Source organism: Quercus suber, unplaced genomic scaffold (genome assembly GCF_002906115.3).
Source record: "Quercus suber isolate HL8 unplaced genomic scaffold, Cork oak 2.0 scaffold_907, whole genome shotgun sequence".
NCBI classification, from domain to species: domain Eukaryota; kingdom Viridiplantae; phylum Streptophyta; class Magnoliopsida; order Fagales; family Fagaceae; genus Quercus; species Quercus suber.
The window spans coordinates 90,140-108,125 of NW_027070331.1; the positions used below are offsets into that span (position 1 = coordinate 90,140).

Sequence of the window (17,986 nt, forward strand, 5' to 3'; positions counted from 1 at the left end):
CATAAATGTAAATGTGTATATAGTGACATAACATTTAAAATCATATTTCTTTAAATAAGGAATGATAATTGATTTTAGATTACATAATACTATATTCACATTTAAATTTGTTCACTATCAAATCTTTGCAACAAATTAGACTTACTTTAGTGTATTTGTACAATTTATTTGTAAGTAAAATGACCTAATAAAAATAAATTATACCAAACAAACCTTAAATACATTAGTCTTTATATTCTTTTGTCATTTGAGAGGAAAGAAGGATTCCCAACTTTTTCATTTCGATTGTGTCTTGATTCTCTTGAACCCTTTGGAAGAAGATGAAGTCTCTTCCTCACTTTTTATTATTATTAATAATATCATCTCATTATTCAATTAAAGAAAAAAAAAAGTGGGGCCTTTTAGCGAGGTTAATGGGTTACCTCATCAAAGGCATAGTTTATGGTCAATGACTAAAATGCGAGATAGATACGCCATGTGTCCGTCTCTAAACAAGTCCATTTTGCTATTGGTGACGCGTCTAACTCACATTGAGTGCACAAATTCCATGGATGCTCCCACATGCAAGTAACAGTGGGAGAGAGATTCCATTGCATTGTAAATAATTGGTAAGACTTTTTTTTAGTGCCAATCCAATATTCTAATTCATTTTAAATCATGGATCATTTTACCCAATCATGCAGAATTTCAACGATGCTCCATTAGGTCTACATCAATTTTTAGGCAACGTAAAAAACTACTTCTTTTTTAACTAGATTCAGGTGTTGATGACTAAAAAAAAAAAAAAAAAATCTAAAATTTGATAGATAATAATAATAGTATAAAACGTAAGCAATTGAATTTTTTAGAGCCCTCCTCTTATAGTGCCACATCAATATCTGAAAGCTCCCTTTCATGTCAGTATTTTAATTTTTAAAGTTATAAAAAAAAATACTAATTTGTGTCAATTGAAATCAATTAAAACTCATTTATCACAAGTTTTATAGGACTAAAGCAACCTTGCATTAACAGTTTTTTTTATCTTTAATTATAATTAAATTATATTTGATAGACTAAAATTAATTTATGCTAGGACTTCTCTATAAATTTAAATTCCCTGCCGTTACAATTTCTTTGTTCCTTTGTTTTGATGTCATGTTTGCTTATTATCTGATTTAATAAATTAGATATTATAATTTTTAACATGCATGTAATTTAACAATATTATGATTAGATTGGTCTTCTTTACTGGTTGCTTTGTATTTGAAGCCTTTAGAGTTTGAAGAAAACTGAAGTTACTATAAATTTTACTACATAATTATTATCAAAATGCAATTTACAAGAAGAATCTTAAAACCTAATGTGATAATTTACCTTAGCTGGCTGCTAGATCTCGTTGGTGCCACCTAAACGGTAGGTAGCCAGGGTAGGTGATGTGAGACCGATTGGTCGAACAGAGACGAAAGTCGGCTATAGTGATCTAGGAGTCTCATGTGGAAGGGCTCTCACTCAACAGATCAAAGGAATGCCAAGGATAATAAGCTGATGACCCCAAGAGCTCTTATTGACTAGAAACGCGCTTCATGTTAGTAGAGAGGAGGAGAAAGAATAGAATGCTTATGATTAAAAAGAAAGTTTGTGCTTAAAAATTGACACATCATTTCGTAGGGTTTATATAGTAAAATTTATATCACTCTTAGTATTTTTTTAAACTAGTATTTTTTTTAAAACTTGTTTTCATTAATTTCTTTTGGTTTTTTACTATATATATATATATATATATGCTTATAGATCTCATCACCCAAAATTGGATCTAATGATTAAAGTTAGGGGTATGGCCCTGGGGTATGTTATAAGTTTGAACCTTTGGAACAAACAAAAAGGTGATGTTTATTTGACTTAAGAATTGTTACCTTCTGTTTCTCCTAAAATCATTGGCTGGTGCTCTAGGTAGGGTTGAGGTTCAACTTAATTCAACTTATACCGGAGGGTGTCAGTGGATTTGTCACTTAAAGATCAGCTTTTTGTCTTAAAATTTAATTCCTCAATAAGTTGTTGTATGTGAATGTGATATAAAAGCAACTAAGTATGTGTTTTGATTCGGCGTTTTACATTTCAAAATCTGGCGTTTTGCCTTTTTTTTTTTTTTTTTTTTTTTGGCAGGTGTTTCAGCTTTTACCCGACAAAGTGCACTGTTGAGCATTATTTATATACTGGTTATATATTGTTTATGCACTGTTTACGAGACCCACAACCACTTTATTCAGAAAAAAATATATTAAAAATGGGTTTCACGGTACTATTCGTACATTTAAAAATTATTTTGTTATAATATTTTCAGTTTTTAATTTTTAATTTTCAGCAAAATAAACTGTATTTAAACGGACTCTTAAGTCTGCATAATGTACACTCATAAAATCATTATTTTTCAAAGCTAAAAAACCTTAACGCCTGCTGTGAAGTTAAGGAGAGAAGAGAAGTAACACACATAATACTAAAACTAAAAATAAATTATTAATTTTTTTTTTCTATTGAATGATAAAATTGTTTAAAAAAAAATCTATGCATGCGTCTTTTCAACTGATAACTCACCATCAGTGTATTTATTAATGATAATACTATAAAACATAATACATTGCAAAAATTTAAAAACTCCATCGCATGGACCAACTTTGAATTATAAGTTAATCTCTATCTCTATGACTTATAGAAACGTCATAACTTTGATGCTGCAGTGCCAGTTCAAGTTCTGTACTGTAGCATTCATCTTCTCAAAAAAATTATAATAAAAAAAAAGGTTCCGTAGCATTCAGCCAAAAATAAAAAATTCTGTAGCTTTATTTGTTTTTAATTGTACTTTAATATTAATCATTAACTAATTAAATACTTGTTGGAAATAAAAGAGAGATATTACCTAAATTTTCTTTGAAAATTACATAATACGATTTTACCAAAATATGTAGCAGAGATAAGTCATGAATCAAGTTACTGTCTTGAGACAAATCATGTCATCTACGGTATATCCGATGTAGTTAGACAAAATATTTTTGCACGTTATCCCCATGATACAATAGTCTGGCCACATTTGCTGATTATCTTTGCTAGCCTACACTGCTCATAGGATATAAGCTCTTTATAGTACTTTTTTTTTTTCTTAAAAAAATTTAGTAAAAGATAAAATATTTTTGTGAATAGTAAAAAGCAGTAAATAGTAAATATTTAGAACAATAATAAAAATTGCTTTTGAAAGTATGTAGCTTTGTAATTAAAAAATAATGTGTTTTTGAACTTTTATTTCTTCCCATATATATAGAGCTAGACATGTAATTTGTCCTTAACCAAAGAATCAAAAAAGTTTGATATCAATTAAATGGTCATAAAGTTATTGAAATCAATATATAATCAATAGCTTTCTTTCTTTCTTTCTATATATATATATATATAAAAGGCGAAAACACCATTTTGGTCGTTACATTTTGGTGTCACGGTCAATTTGGTCTCTATATTTTGGTAGCAATTAATTTGGTTCCTGTTATTTTTAATTTGCAACCAATTTAACCCCTACCATTAACTGATTAACGGTGTGTATTGTTGACACACTTAAAGCCTACGAGGCAATTAAAATAATATTAAAAAATTTATTGTCATTAAAAAGTGCCATATCAGATTCAAATTGAAATAAATGACAATCTCCTATAAAAAAAAGAAAAGAAAAAAAAGACATATTTTTCAAAAATAAATGACAAACTTAATTTAAAGGAGAAAAGAAAAAAAAAAAAAAAAGAAAGAACATGAACACATCAAAAAAAAAAAAAAAACCTCAGTTCCAGATTTGAAAAAACTCAACAACTTAGCAACTACATGGCTGATGATTATCTTGCCACTGCATGCCACCGCCACCACTGGCAGTGGCTTCTCTTCTTCTTTTCCTTCTCACTTCCTCTCTCTTCCACTTGGTTCGATCCCTTTGAACTAAACCCAAAAACACAAATTTTAGAGATCAGTCGGTTTGTGATTAAATTTTGTGTACAGATTTCAATTGACGATTTCGGCGGAGCAGATCTAAGTAGAGAGTCATTGAAAGCAATATCGTCTCAAGTGAATCTGAGTTTTTTTTCTTTCTCTTTTAGCATTTAGAGAGTGCAAAATTTATATTTTTGAATATTCGCTTTGATTTGCTAAGTGGGTCCAGTGGATTGTAAGTGAATTTTACCAATTTCGTAACAAACAAATACATCTACAACACAGTTTGGCTGTAATAGGTTACGAATCCAAGAAAATCCTAATGAAGCTTGCCATTCACAAACCTTAACATATTAAGAGGCTTCTATTATTTTTTTTCTTCTTCTTGATTTTCTTTGGATTTGCTGGGTATTTGATCAGTTGATCCGATTGGAAAGCTTGTGATGTTTTGATATCTTTAGTCCTTACAAATTTTATTTTATTTTTTGAATTAATTGAATTTAAATGCGGATATGACACATTTTAATGGCAATAATTTTAAAAAAAATATTATTTTAGTTGCCACGTAGACTTCAAGTGTGCCAACAATGCGCATCATTTGTCACGTAAGCATTTTTTATTAGTAAGTTAACGATAGGAACCAAATTGACTGTAAGTTAAAAATAACAAGGACCAAATTGATTGCAATTAAAATGTAATGACCAAATTGTCTATAATCTCAAAATAAAAGGATAAAGTAGTGTTTTCGCCTATACATAATATATAAACCAGACATCAAAAAATGTCTTTGCCAAATCTATACGTTGAGAACAAAAAAAAAGGTGTCATAATGCTATGGAATTAATGGCCCATAGTTAACGTGGCTGAAATTTTTTTTTTTTTTTTAAGAAAGTTTCAACCTATAGGGTCCGCTCTTGATAATAGCTCTTTCTCATCAGACCAAGACATCAATCAGTTTTTGGTGTAAGGATGGATTGAATCTCAGATCTCTTATACAGCCATCAGAGACTTTACCAGTTGAGCTAACTGGAACCCACACGTGGCTGAACTTTAAACAATACCTTTTAGAAAGTTTCAGAGTATATATTACAAAGAATTGCTAGTAGTTTGACCACTTTCCATTACATCAAATAGTAAACACTTGTGTATATATGGTAACTTATTATAATATAAAATAATTCAGTAGTACCTGTACATTTAAGTGTTGAAACCTTCTATATATCTCTTCCAAAAAAAAAAAAAAAAACCTTCTATATATGATGTTACCATATCATATTCAAATAAGAATGTTTGAATACAAAATGTTTAGAATGGAAAGTTTATATTTCTAATAAAACCAAATATGCTAGTGTAAGGTCTCGTTTTGGATCCTAAGCCCGAAAGATAAAAGGATTAAAGTCCAAAAAGCCAAATACAATGAATTTGTAGAGAGTGAGCTTGAAACTAGACTTCAATGAGTTGGACAACAATTAGACCGGGTTAAAGATGACAAGAAAACCAAAATAAACAGGTTTTACGCAAAGAAAACCTTTCTCGACAAAGTTCGAGAAGAGTGGTTCTTGTATATATTTCTATTAGACTTGATTACAGTTACAATTCTTAATGCTGTAGTGTTTTTTCTACAGATTCTCAAATGTGTCTCTTGGGGTCTTTCTTCCTTATATTTTCTTGTTTTACTTCATTTCCACCCTCCATGTGTAGGTCAAGTTGCCTATCTTGATATTTGTCCCATCAGTACCTTCTTGAAGTCTTTTGGAGTACTTGTAAGGCTAAATATCATTGTTTAGGTATTACCTCTACATTAATGCGGCTAGAGAGTTAGTTACAGAGCATTTAATGCAGTGATAGCAGTTTTCTCTTAGATATTTCTTAGCTTTCCTTTGTCCTATTTCCTCCTGATGTTTCTCCTCGGATGATCTTCCCAAACCCTCATAATCAGGATTCTTTCATAAATCACTGATTTGTACTTCTTTGCTAATGTCTACTTGTTCTTGGACTATTAAATATCCTCAGACAAAGCCCACGACCTAATATACATTCTTGGGCCTTTCATCCCTACAGTTGGCAATGATGGTATTAATATTATGTTAATGTTAAAAAAATTTCTAATTAAAAACCATTGACAATAGCTATTTAAATTTTGAATTATATTTGAATTTTAAAATTTAGCAATCAATGTATCTAACATTAAAATATAATTGATTTCCTCCATTCACATAAATGAGTATTAAAATAAATATGATATTTTTATAAAAATATCCAACAATACTAGTCTATACTTTTATGTGAATTTGATCTCTAGCCAAATATATTTCCATATTTGCTTTCTATTTCTAAACCAAATGGTCCATAATTTCTAAGTTAAAAGGGTACAAGAAAATGGTCATTTTACAATTAATTGCAATTGCGGGTCAGCAATTGGCTGGGCCAGGCCAACCCAGCCAGTTTTGACTCAACATTGGGCCTTTGGGGGGCTGTACCAGTGGGCTAGGGCTAAGGGTCTTTTAATGGGCTACCCACGAGTTTTTCATAGGCCTTAAATGGGCTAATTATTTTATAAAAAATTGTACTATCATAGTATACATCACAAAACAGAAATTGCCAAATTGAATTATCAAACCTTGCATACAACATCCCTTCTACATAGGGATCCTTTCACATAGGGTGGATCTCACAAGGACATTGTTATGAAGTTGCTTATTTATTTATTTTATTATTATTATTATTATTATTTGGGCATCTAGGTCTAGCCTCTTTTTACTTTTTGTTTTATAAATCACGATTCACGTCTCATCACTTTTTTTTTTTAATAAAAATAAAAAACACAATTTCAGCGGCTTGGCTGGATTTTAAGTGAAATCGTGTTTTTAACACTATGTAAAAACACGATTTCAACACTTAAAATTGTGTTTCTAAACATGATTTTTTTTTTTTTTTTTTTTACATCTTTTAGAACGTTAGGTTCACAAATAGTTTTGAAACACTTTCAATTTAGATAATTATCATTAGAATAATATTATATTTACAAATTGTGCTTACATAAAAGCTGGTTTTGTCAATGTTTTTTGTACCTGAAATTCTACTCTTTTCTCAGTGCAGCAAATTTTAGGGATTGGAAACATCTTGAATGCTACTTCAGGTGTGTACCGGGAGTCTATGGCAATGGTTTTGTCTGTGTAAGTTGGAAACATCAAACTCACAGTTTTCCTTTTCAGATAAAATCAAAAGAGAATAATCAGCACCATCAGCACCAGTCTCAGGTGTTTAGCTAAGACTTATCTAAGGTATGCATAGAATTTAAGGCTAAGCATTAATGCTTTCTGAATGAGAACAATAAGTCAAAGAGATTGATGACTAATTGGTAGATTTCAAATCCTTATACAGACTTCATTGACGAGAAAAGACAACTATACATTCGAAAGCTAGATCAAATGCTAATATAGAAAGACAAACTACCCATAAAAACAAAGCCATTTCTGCCACAAATCCCCACTATACTAACGACTTATCACTTATCACATACTCAGGTATTTACATGGCCCCTCATGCACACCTAGCCATATAAAAAACCCCTCTCAGAAATAGATATACATTTTGTTTGTCTAGTGTCCACCAGAGAAGTAAAATCTCTACTCTGTGGCTGCAAAAACTGCCGGCCCTTCCACCTGAAATTCCACCCCAACAAATTGACCTATCAGTACAACATAATGTAATAGTAGTTTGTGACTAAGTAAATTCCATGGAACTGGGCACACTAAAATCCATGCCACAAAAAATTATGTAAAAATAAAAAAGGCATCACCATTCATATAAAAAATTACTTGCACAAAATCCAGCTTAAACCCAGTTCAAACAACACCAGGGAGAAGACCCTAAATTGCCATATTAGGTCTCTCATATGAAGAGACAAAAATATGGAAATTTTGCATATTATATTCTAAAATAAGACTATGATATTGGATTTTATAATTTTCAATCAACTCCGAGAGTTGAGTCATCTAATTTGTTGGGTGACATTTGGAAATATATAAGTTCAACCTATGGGTCTAAATAAGAAGACAACAAATAGGTGCTTTTTACATTTGGTTAAAAAGGAAGAGAGAATAAATAAAACAACACAAGAAACTCATACTTCATCAACAAAACACACTCCATCTCCAAAAGAAAGAAAGTGACTTCATATTTTATTCTCAGTTTCTTAGCTAATACGTTTCTTTTGAAGAGGACATCAATTGTCCATATTTAATTCACACCATAGTTGCAACTTTTCAAAGACATATCTTACCATGGTTAGAATCATATCAAGACACATCATTTTAATATTCACAGTACTCTCTGTTACTATAAACTTACATTATGATGTACTCCAACTTGATTTAATTCAATAAAACTCGCTTACTTTCTCCTCCAAAAAAAAAAAAAAAAAAAAACCTTACATTATAGTTTATAGAGACAAATTCCTTTTTTTTTTTTTTGTGTGTGTGTGTGTATAAAAGCGACAGCATACAAGTGACATAAACTTAATTAATACTTTCCTTTATGTTGGTGAATTATTATAATATATTATTGAAAATAGATTGTTATGTCCATTCAATAAAATAATAGCACCTAAAATATTTACTAACAACTCCACCCCTGCACTATTAAAAGTCTAGTATGATAATACTGACGCTATGTTTAGGACATCATACGCAAGAGGAGATACCATAGAGAATGATCTGGAACAGAAAACAAACTTGTACGTTGTATATAAAAATTTGTCACTACCTTGAATGTTGCACCCCAGATCTCTTCGTCAGTAGCAGGAACTGCAGTGATCTTGCTCTTAGGATTCTCATAGCTCATTAGTCCTCCTACTGCTGTTGAGAAGAAACATCCTACAGGATCCAAAGTAGAATTGTCAATAAATTGAATTAAATACTAATGGTGGAGCAAATGCCAAATCAAATTGACTGGATTGGATTCAAAAGGATGTTAAGAAAAATTTGTTCCAAAAGAAAAAAAAGTAGGAAATTAGCATGATCATTGGGTGACCATGATAACAATCCTATTTTATTGTATTCTAGCATCCTCCATGTTTATCCCTTATATATAAGATTTTTAACCTATGACATTTGCTATATGATTATTACTCGTTACCATCAAGTTAAGACACCAATAGGGTTCTTTTTGGTGTAAGCAGGATTTGATCCTTGGTAACAAGAAGAAATTTTACTAGTTAAGCTAATTAGAAACCACTTTATATTTATCTTTATTAAATCATCAATAGTATGATTAGATTAATATGTAGTGACGGTTTTTTGGATTCACAAACACATATATATTGTTCACCCACCTTGAGGGAAAGAAGCTAGTGACTTGCCACAAGCACCTTTAAGCAAATCTGCATCATCAGCGAAGGCCACATATCCATCAGCAGTGATTCCCCAATACAGAGGAACCTTACCATATTGGTCCTGTCACAATTAACACCAACCCAATTGATGTTAGAAATTAACATCTATTAACTTTACTAAGGCATTCGGTAGGTGAGCTAACTTACAGAAGCAACAAACAAGGTAGAGGTAGATTTGTCAAAGACTACGAAAGCAAAATTCCCACTAAGGTGGCCAACAACATGGTTGGCAGGGTAAGGTGCACGGTCACGGAGTGCCTTGTAAGCCTCAATGACCAAAACCACCTCATTTGCAGATTTTGCAAGCCCATATTGCTGCCTCAAACTTCCCAAGTTGTCTAGAGCTCCCTCGAACAAGCAGAATATCTCATCCTTCACTGCAAACGACCTGCCATTCCCATCCACAATTGTTAGATTTCCATATGGTTAGCATGAAACTCAAAGCAATGAAACAACAAATTTTTTTGCTACATGTAGATAAGGGGATTCGACTCGAAACTAAACCTCTATAAAAGGAACCGGATCCTCACTGTTTCAATCGTGTAGAGATTAAAGAATCCATTCATTATTAAGATTTTAATTCTTGGATTTGACATCTTTTGAAATTTTAAATGTCGTAACATTTGATACATCTCTAGATTTATAATATTTAATTTGAACCATGAAACTAATCCATTTCAAATAGAAGATCTTAAGAAAGGGAACAGAATCCAAAAGGTCATATCCACTAACCCATATGGCCATGTTTATTAATTATTATTACAAGACGCCATGCCCAACATATGAGCCTTGACAAATACATGTTGCCACATGAAGCATGGCAAATTTACAATAGGTATAGTCCCATACATAACATAAACATGATTTCAAATCACACTTGTGACTTTGTTGTGAGACCAAAGTCCATGAGTAAACATGGTATCCCGTGATTAGAGGCTGACCAACAGTTACAACATAATAATAGATTGTGACTAACACTCATTTTTAACACCATTCATTGAATATCCTGAGGGGCCTAGGATTAGATACCCTTTTTTTTTTTTTTGGGTCTCCCCCAACTTAGAAGTCATGTAATCCTTATCCTCAATTCCTCATTCCAAGTCTCAACAACTTTTTCCAGTCCAAGTCCAAAATAGCTTTTATGGCACATGGCCATGGCCATCATGTCCCATCCAACTTCATACTAAATATAAGTTTGTCATTAACCCAAAAAAGAGAACTAAAAATGCTCGCATACAACACAATAGTCAATAGTTTTATTCATTGCTATTTGACGGCAACCAAATATGGACACACGAATAATTCAAACCTCTACACCCAGCAATGATTTAGAAAGATTGGTTGTGACTTGTAAGTCTATTATGACCATATATTTACGATTATTGGTGGCTGTAACCACCATAAAGTGACAGTCGATATGACAAGAGATAGTTAATTGCATCCACATGCATATGCATATGACATGCATTCCTCTTGTATAAATGATAGATCTCATGTACATTATTATTTGGAAAAAGAAAGTAAAAGGTCCAAGTGAATCTTTAAATGGGGGAAAAAAAAATTTCTGACCATCAAATTTTATTATANACATGCATATGCATATGACATGCATTCCTCTTGTATAAATGATAGATCTCATGTACATTATTATTTGGAAAAAGAAAGTAAAAGGTCCAAGTGAATCTTTAAATGGGGGAAAAAAAAATTTCTGACCATCAAATTTTATTATATACTAAATTATTTTAAGAGTTTAATTATTAATAAACACTTAATAGAAATAGTACAAGCAACGTATCCATTAAAAAAGTAATAAAGAATATGATCTCAAGTAAAATAATATGACAAAAAAGACATATGTTTAACCCAACTATTTTGTTGAAAATCCATGTTCAACTACAAAATTTTGGAACTATAGTTTCATTGTTGTTGTTGTTGAATTATCGATAAATAAAATATTTTTAAGAATACAAGAAATAACATTTTTCATAGCAATTTTAGTGTATTGACTTGTTAGATTAATGGCACCGCATTTCATGGTAACTGTTCTTTGTCATCATCCGAAAAACATCAATATTCCTTATATTTCGGCATTAACACTTTTTCCAAATTATTTTTTTTAGAAAACTATCTTATTTATTCAAATATTTGATAACAACCTTAAAATAAATTTTATTTTTAAGATTTTAACGCATTTTGTAGATAACCTATTACTTCATAAAGTCATTACTATTTTTTGTTCGCTTTTTTTTTTTTTTTTTAAAATCTCTTATCAGACGAGTGACCGATTCAGCTTATTTCATAAAACAAAAAATGGGTTTCATAAATCATAAACACAACGACAAAGAAGACACAAGAAGTCATACTAAAGTCAATGTCATCACACGTAAACCATCATCCGACCGTCCACGTGTTGGAGATTTAAACAAAAAAAGACAACCTTAATTAACGAGATCTAACCACGTGTTGTAAGAGCCAAGTTGTACACTGTACACACAGAATCTAACATCACCGCGCGGTAAACCATGACGAAATCTTAACCGCTCATCATCAAATATGATTGATTTTAATAAAATCATGACCGCCAGATCTCCACACCCAAGACGTGTCGAAAAAAATTTCCACCTTTTAAAAAAAAGAAAAAGAAAAAAAGGAATTTTGCTCTCTCTTTTTTATCAATTGATTTGATTTAATTTAAATCCAGTCACTACCAATCTTCTTTGATTAAAGGATCTAAAAAAAAAAAAATTTAATTGAATCGAATAATTAGACTTTTGTATTAATCATATGACAATTATAATTATAGATAAGCCGTTGAAAAGAAGAAAGAAAAATATTCCACAGATCAGACGGTCAAGATCATTTGATCAGACAGTATTTTTAGTCTATCCAAAATTTTCCGTATTAATTATCGGAAACCAAGCAAAACGACGTCGCAGTGGAGACACAGTTTGTAACTTTAACTGTCACTGTAAGCCTTTATTTTTGTTAATTTGATATATTTACCTGGGGTGCAAAGGAGACTGGTTGTGGTGAGTGTAGGCCAATTGCACGTCGTCTCCGGCTTGCACGGTCACCGTGGATGCATTGGTCTCCACGAACCGTTTCACCAGCGCCGCCGACGTTATCTTTGGCGACGGAGTCCGGCAACCGGCAGCCACCAGCTCCTCCGGCGGCGACACGATCGAGCCACTGAAAACTCCTAGCATCTTCACCAACAAAAACAAAAGCAAAAACAAAAACAAAAACAAAATGAAAATGAAAATTCTCTCTCCCTATCTGTGAATTGTTAGAAAGGTTCAGAGCTCGGACATGGGATCCGTAATAATACGCTGGACTGCCATTTATAGCGAAACAGATAAATTGAGTGAGGGTATTTTCGTCTTTTCAACCTTGTGTGTGTGCGTGTGGGTCCTTTTATTTTGGGCGATGATTCTCGGGCCTTGGGATAAGGACAAGATGACGTGTTAGGATACTGGGGCCCACTGGAAATTTGGGGTTTTTTTTTTTTTTCTCTTTTAAGAGTAAATGTTACGGAGAATTTATCACAAAAAAAAAAAAAAAAAGAGTTACAGAGAAATAGGGTTCGTTTGGTTGGTATTTTCAAACAACATTTTTTAGTTTTTAAATAGTATTTTACGTATTTTAACACACTTTTTCACCCACACGTATTTTAAAAAATTACAAACAATAATTTTCAAATTACTCTACCAAACACTCCCATAATTTGGCACACTTTTATACCATTGTACTATAACTTGTCACTTATAAATGGTAAAAGTATATATCATATTAGTAAAAATATGATGGTGAGTTATGTAAAAACACACTTTTACGGATCATAACTTATCACGAGATGAGTTATAATACCAAATTGTACCAAACCAGTCAAGCGACATGTTTGATTGTTTTGTGAGACTTTACTCTTTAGAGGGAGTATTCGTCAGACCAGTCAGGCGACACCAAATTTCACGAATACGAATCATCTTTTTCCTATGTAAATGAATAGAAGATAAATTATGATTAGTGACGTGTAAAAATGTAAAATAAAAATGTAAAAAAATGAGACAAATAATTTGTATTCTAATTTTATAAAAATAAAAATTATATGTAATATATAAGATTTTTGAATTGAATTTAAACCTTCGTTGTTAAATTTAATTCTTCTAAAAGAAATAACATTATTTATGTAAGAGTGATAAGTCCAGTAGTATATATCTATGTATATATTGAGTCGAAGGTCCAATTTGAGGACATTAAGTAGTTCGAAAACGAGTAAATACTGTCATAGGAGTTTGTATTAGTAAGTGAAGAGATGAAGTCTAGTCATCAGAGTTTGAGAAGGGGGTCTGAGGATGAATGTCTCCTCGGATGAGTAAAGCCGAGGTATGAAGGTTTAGTCTACCACCTAGAAGCAATGTTTTAGAAGATTCTATTGATAAGGATATGTATCATGATAGCACAAGACAAAAGAAAGTTATGAAATATCTAAGAGAAAGTTACTACCACCACATTGAATGCTCTGTAACTAACTCTCTGGCTGCATTAATGAAAAAGTGATACCTAAATAGTAATTTTCAGCCTTATAACTACCCTCCAAAGACTTCAAGAAAGTGTTGATGAGATAATGATCAACTCCAACAATTTGAGCTACACGTGGAGGGTAGGGATGAAAGAAAGAAGGTAGTATAAAATAGGAAGAAGATCTTGAGGGAGAGGGATCAGAGAATTGAGAGAGAAATAATGTAGCATTAAGAGCTGTACTTGTAATCAACTTCCAGAATGATATACAAGAACTTATCTCCTAGGACTGTGCTGGTGACGATTTTCTTTAGATAAAAGTAGTCTATTTTTACTTTATTGTTATTTGGATTCACTATAATTGCTACCCAACTTATTAGAGTCTAGTTTTCCAACCAACTCTCTACAAATTAATTGTATTAGGCTCTTTGAATCTAGATACTTTTAACTTTTGGGCTTAGGACTCAAATTGCGTCCCTGCGATTTATATTTTATTAGTTAATGCAAGCAATTAGTGAAATTCAATTTGAGAACCTAATGTATCTAAATTTACTATTTCACAACTTGTTAATTTATGTAATTATAAATAGTAGTTGGTTAATAAAAAGTAGTAAGTTCATTAGGAAACAATAACCAATACTTTTAGAACATTGATTTATAAATTATTTTTAAAAACATTTTATTAAGAGAATGGTAAAATAATAAATATAATTGACAATGAAATGATTACATGGGCCCTACTTGTTGCTTTCGTGGCCATGTTGCAGTTACTTTTACTCCTTATCTTATTACGTGGAGCAATTTTATTGGCACATGTTGACTCATGACTGCATGACAAATGCAATGCACAGTGTTTGATCATTAATTTTTTTTTAACTGCTTTGATTATGGACTAATTCAATATTACTTATAACTGAGACGACTTTTGAGATTGATGGACAAGATGCTAGTAAATTACGGAAAGTGAACTGCAATTCTGAGATTAAATTTTCTACTTTTTTTTTTTTTTTTTTTAAACTATACTCTAATTTACACTTTTTCCTTTTAAATTATTAAAATGCATGATTGACTTCAAAAGTTATAATTTTGTAACACTTAATCCTACATCATCCATTTTTGAGTTAAATTTAACAAAATTTAGCATTAAAAGACCAATTCACCTATCCATCCAAAACAGACGATAGAGAATAAATTGGTTTTTTAATAAGACATTTTATTAGACATAATTGAGAAAGTGACAAGAGGGGGGGAAATGTTACATTCAAGGTTGTCAAAATTGGAATCCTATGTAGGATCGTGGGAGGTAGCAAGGTAGGTGAGATCGTAAATCATAGGATCGTAAAATTCTATATTATTTGAGGAAAAAAAATAAAACATACAAATTGGTACATTAAATAATCACATAAATTATACATTCATTCATTAAAAAAATCAAAAATTTGCATCTATTTGATATAATTACCATACATCACTACATCCATTTGTAAGCATCATTTAAAGAGGCCAAAAACCTTAAAATGTGACATTTTATTGGGATGCTATTTTTTATTTGGATCAACTGACACTCTGTTTCTCTACATTAGAATAACAAAACTTAGTCTATTGGGATGTTATTTTTCATTTGGGTTTAACTGAGCCTTCTATCAAGTTAAAGATTATTACAAGAAACTATTATCGTTTAGGATCGTCAGAATCGTATAATCCTACCGATCTTGAACGATTGCAAATATCCTTAAAAAATCCAGATCATTTTGGGCAGGTGCGATTATAAAATCGTAAGATTGTAGAATCCAAATAGGGATTTTGACAACCATGATTACATTTGTTTTAGTTTAAGGGTATGATTGTGCATTCTTGTAATTCAAGAGATAAATATAAAATGAGATGTAGTTTATGATAGAAAAATGTAATTTTTCCTAAATTCTAGTGTGATTCAATGTTATCCAATTCCAAGAAGCTAAGTAATTCATTATTATGTTGACTAAACAAGTTGATGCCCAAACAATCCAAGTAGTAAACAAATTGATGCCTTAGCAACATGCGAAACATCTGATGAAATCAATAATGATGCATTTAGGGCACATTTAGTTGGAGGGGTGGAAAAGTGGGAGGATAGAAAAGATTTTATTTTCTCTTCTTTTTGTTTGATTGGGAGTGAAAAAGTGGAGGGAAGGAAAAAATGAGTTTGAATAAATTTACTCGTATACCCTTGTTAAATAATGATGCCCAATTAAAACAAAAAGTGACAAATAACCACAAAAAAGGAGCAGTCACCCAAATTTATTAAAAAAATAAAAATAATTTCCAAAAAAAAAAAATCACGTCTAGTTTTTTTTTTTTTTTTTTTTAAAACTATCACGCTGAGGCCCTAGAAAATCAAAAGAAAAAAAAAGAGGCAACGCTATTGCCTAGAAGAAGGAAAAAAAACAAAAAACAAAAAAGAAAAGAAAGAAAGAAGGCGCGCCTAGGCCTAGAAAATCAAAAGAAAAAAAAAAAGAATAGAAAAAAAAGAAAATCTAGGCTTAAAAAATCAAATAAAAAAAAAATGAAAAAAAAGAGGCAACGTTGCTCACGAGAAAAAAAAAAGGACATTGTTGCTACCCATTGGAGAAGAGAAAAAAATAAAATAAAATAAAGGCAACTTGAAGAAGCCCATGTGCACATGGATATTTTTGTCAATCAAGAAAAAATTCATCTCTCCTCAGCTTTCTTTCCATTTTAGAGAGAAAATATTTTGGTGGGTTTGGGAGAAAACACCTGGGTCTCACCATTTATTTTTCTTCCTCCCTGCCCAACCAAACACATCCCAAAAAAGTTTTCATTTTTATTTTTTCTTCAAAGTTTTCCATCCACCTGAGAATGGCAATTTTATCCCGCCCCGCTTAACCCGCCTCTCCCCGCTTCACCCCGTGCGGGTTTTCTCCGCCCCGCAAAGGTGGTGGGGTGGTGGGGTGGGGATGAGACAAGATTTTAGCCCCGCACCATGAGGCAGGGCGGGGATGAGTTTAGACCTTTTAGACTCGTCCTGCCCCACCCCTCCCCGTCTCTATCCCGCCCTGCGTTGCTAAGAGTTATAATTGTAAATTTTTCATACCCTAAAACCCTACTATTTAAACAAACATATCAATATTAGCTTATTTTATTCTACCTAATGTGGTTCTCTACCTTTATTTTGTTATGTGTTATATTATGAGATTTTTGTTTTCTTTGTGATTGTCTTGTTAAACACTATTTTTTCTAAAAATTGATTTGATTTGATGGGAAAAATTTAGTTGTAATTTCAATAATATTTTTATTAATTAAATAAGTTTCATTAAAAAAATTGTACTAGTTGTGGGGCAAATTAACAAAAAGTAAAGTTTTACGGGGTGGGGCGGAGCTTCGCGGGGACCCAAGAGGCGGGGATGGGGCAAGACAAAACCATGTGGGATGGGGATGAAAACCCCATCCTTTGGCACCGCCTCACTCCATTGCCATCCTTACATCCACTCTGTTTCACCCCAAACAAACACAATCTTAGGGTCAAATAAATTTTAATTTAATACCAATACGCATACAATTGCTCTCAAGGCAAATTTTTTTTTTCTTTTTTTTTTTAGGAAACTCTTAAGGCAATTTTGATTTCTATTTTTCGCATATTTTTATTTCAACACATGCAATTGCTCTCAAAGCAATTTTGATTCCATTTTTGGACCCGTATTATGCTCGTATTGCATCCAATGCACAAAAACTCTTGAAGAAGCCAAACTCTTTTACTATTTTCTGTTTCTTTAATTTTTAAAATATAGAAAATACATCAAGAACTATTAGTTGAATATTTTTATCTTGGAAGTTTCAGCTTGGTATTTTTCTTTTCTTTTTTCGTGGGCTTAAGTTTTGGCTTCGTTGTAGTTCGAACTGGAGCTGAATTGAATTGACCTATTTAAGTTTGGTTTGAATATTAAATTATTCATTGAATTCGAGCTTGCTAAATTTGGTGATATCTAACTTAACAGCCGGTTACAGTGATAGAAAATGTCAAAATTATTATTTAATTTATTATAAAAATTTTATTAAAAAAAGATCAATAAATGTGTTTAGTGTCATGACATAATAAATATATATAATTTTATTTCCAAGTATCACTCACTC

At 31.5% G+C, this 17,986-nt stretch overlaps 1 protein-coding gene across 1 annotated transcript; it reads right to left on the bottom strand.

The window, feature by feature from the left end:
* Positions 1-7,267: 7,267 nt before the first annotated feature.
* Positions 7,268-12,652, bottom strand: LOC112026393 (stem-specific protein TSJT1). Its single transcript, XM_024059080.2, has 5 exons — positions 12,341-12,652; positions 9,485-9,725; positions 9,278-9,398; positions 8,710-8,819; positions 7,268-7,607 (listed from the first exon to the last, which is right to left on the bottom strand). Exons 1-5 carry the CDS (start codon positions 12,541-12,543, stop codon positions 7,572-7,574), a joined length of 711 nt encoding a protein of 236 aa, XP_023914848.1. The 5' UTR covers positions 12,544-12,652; the 3' UTR covers positions 7,268-7,571.
* Positions 12,653-17,986: the final 5,334 nt, after the last annotated feature.

Coding starts and splice junctions, on each gene's coding strand:
- LOC112026393 (XM_024059080.2), bottom strand. CDS start 12,543: ATGCTAGGAGTTTTCAGTGGCTCGATCGTGTCGCCGCCGGAGGAGCTG. Junction 9,726..12,340: donor CAGTCTCCTTTGCACCCCAG/GTAAATATATCA, acceptor TGGGAATGGCAG/GTCGTTTGCAGTGAAGGATG. Junction 7,608..8,709: donor TCTGGGGTGCAACATTCAAG/GTAGTGACAAAT, acceptor GTGGAATTTCAG/GTGGAAGGGCCGGCAGTTTT.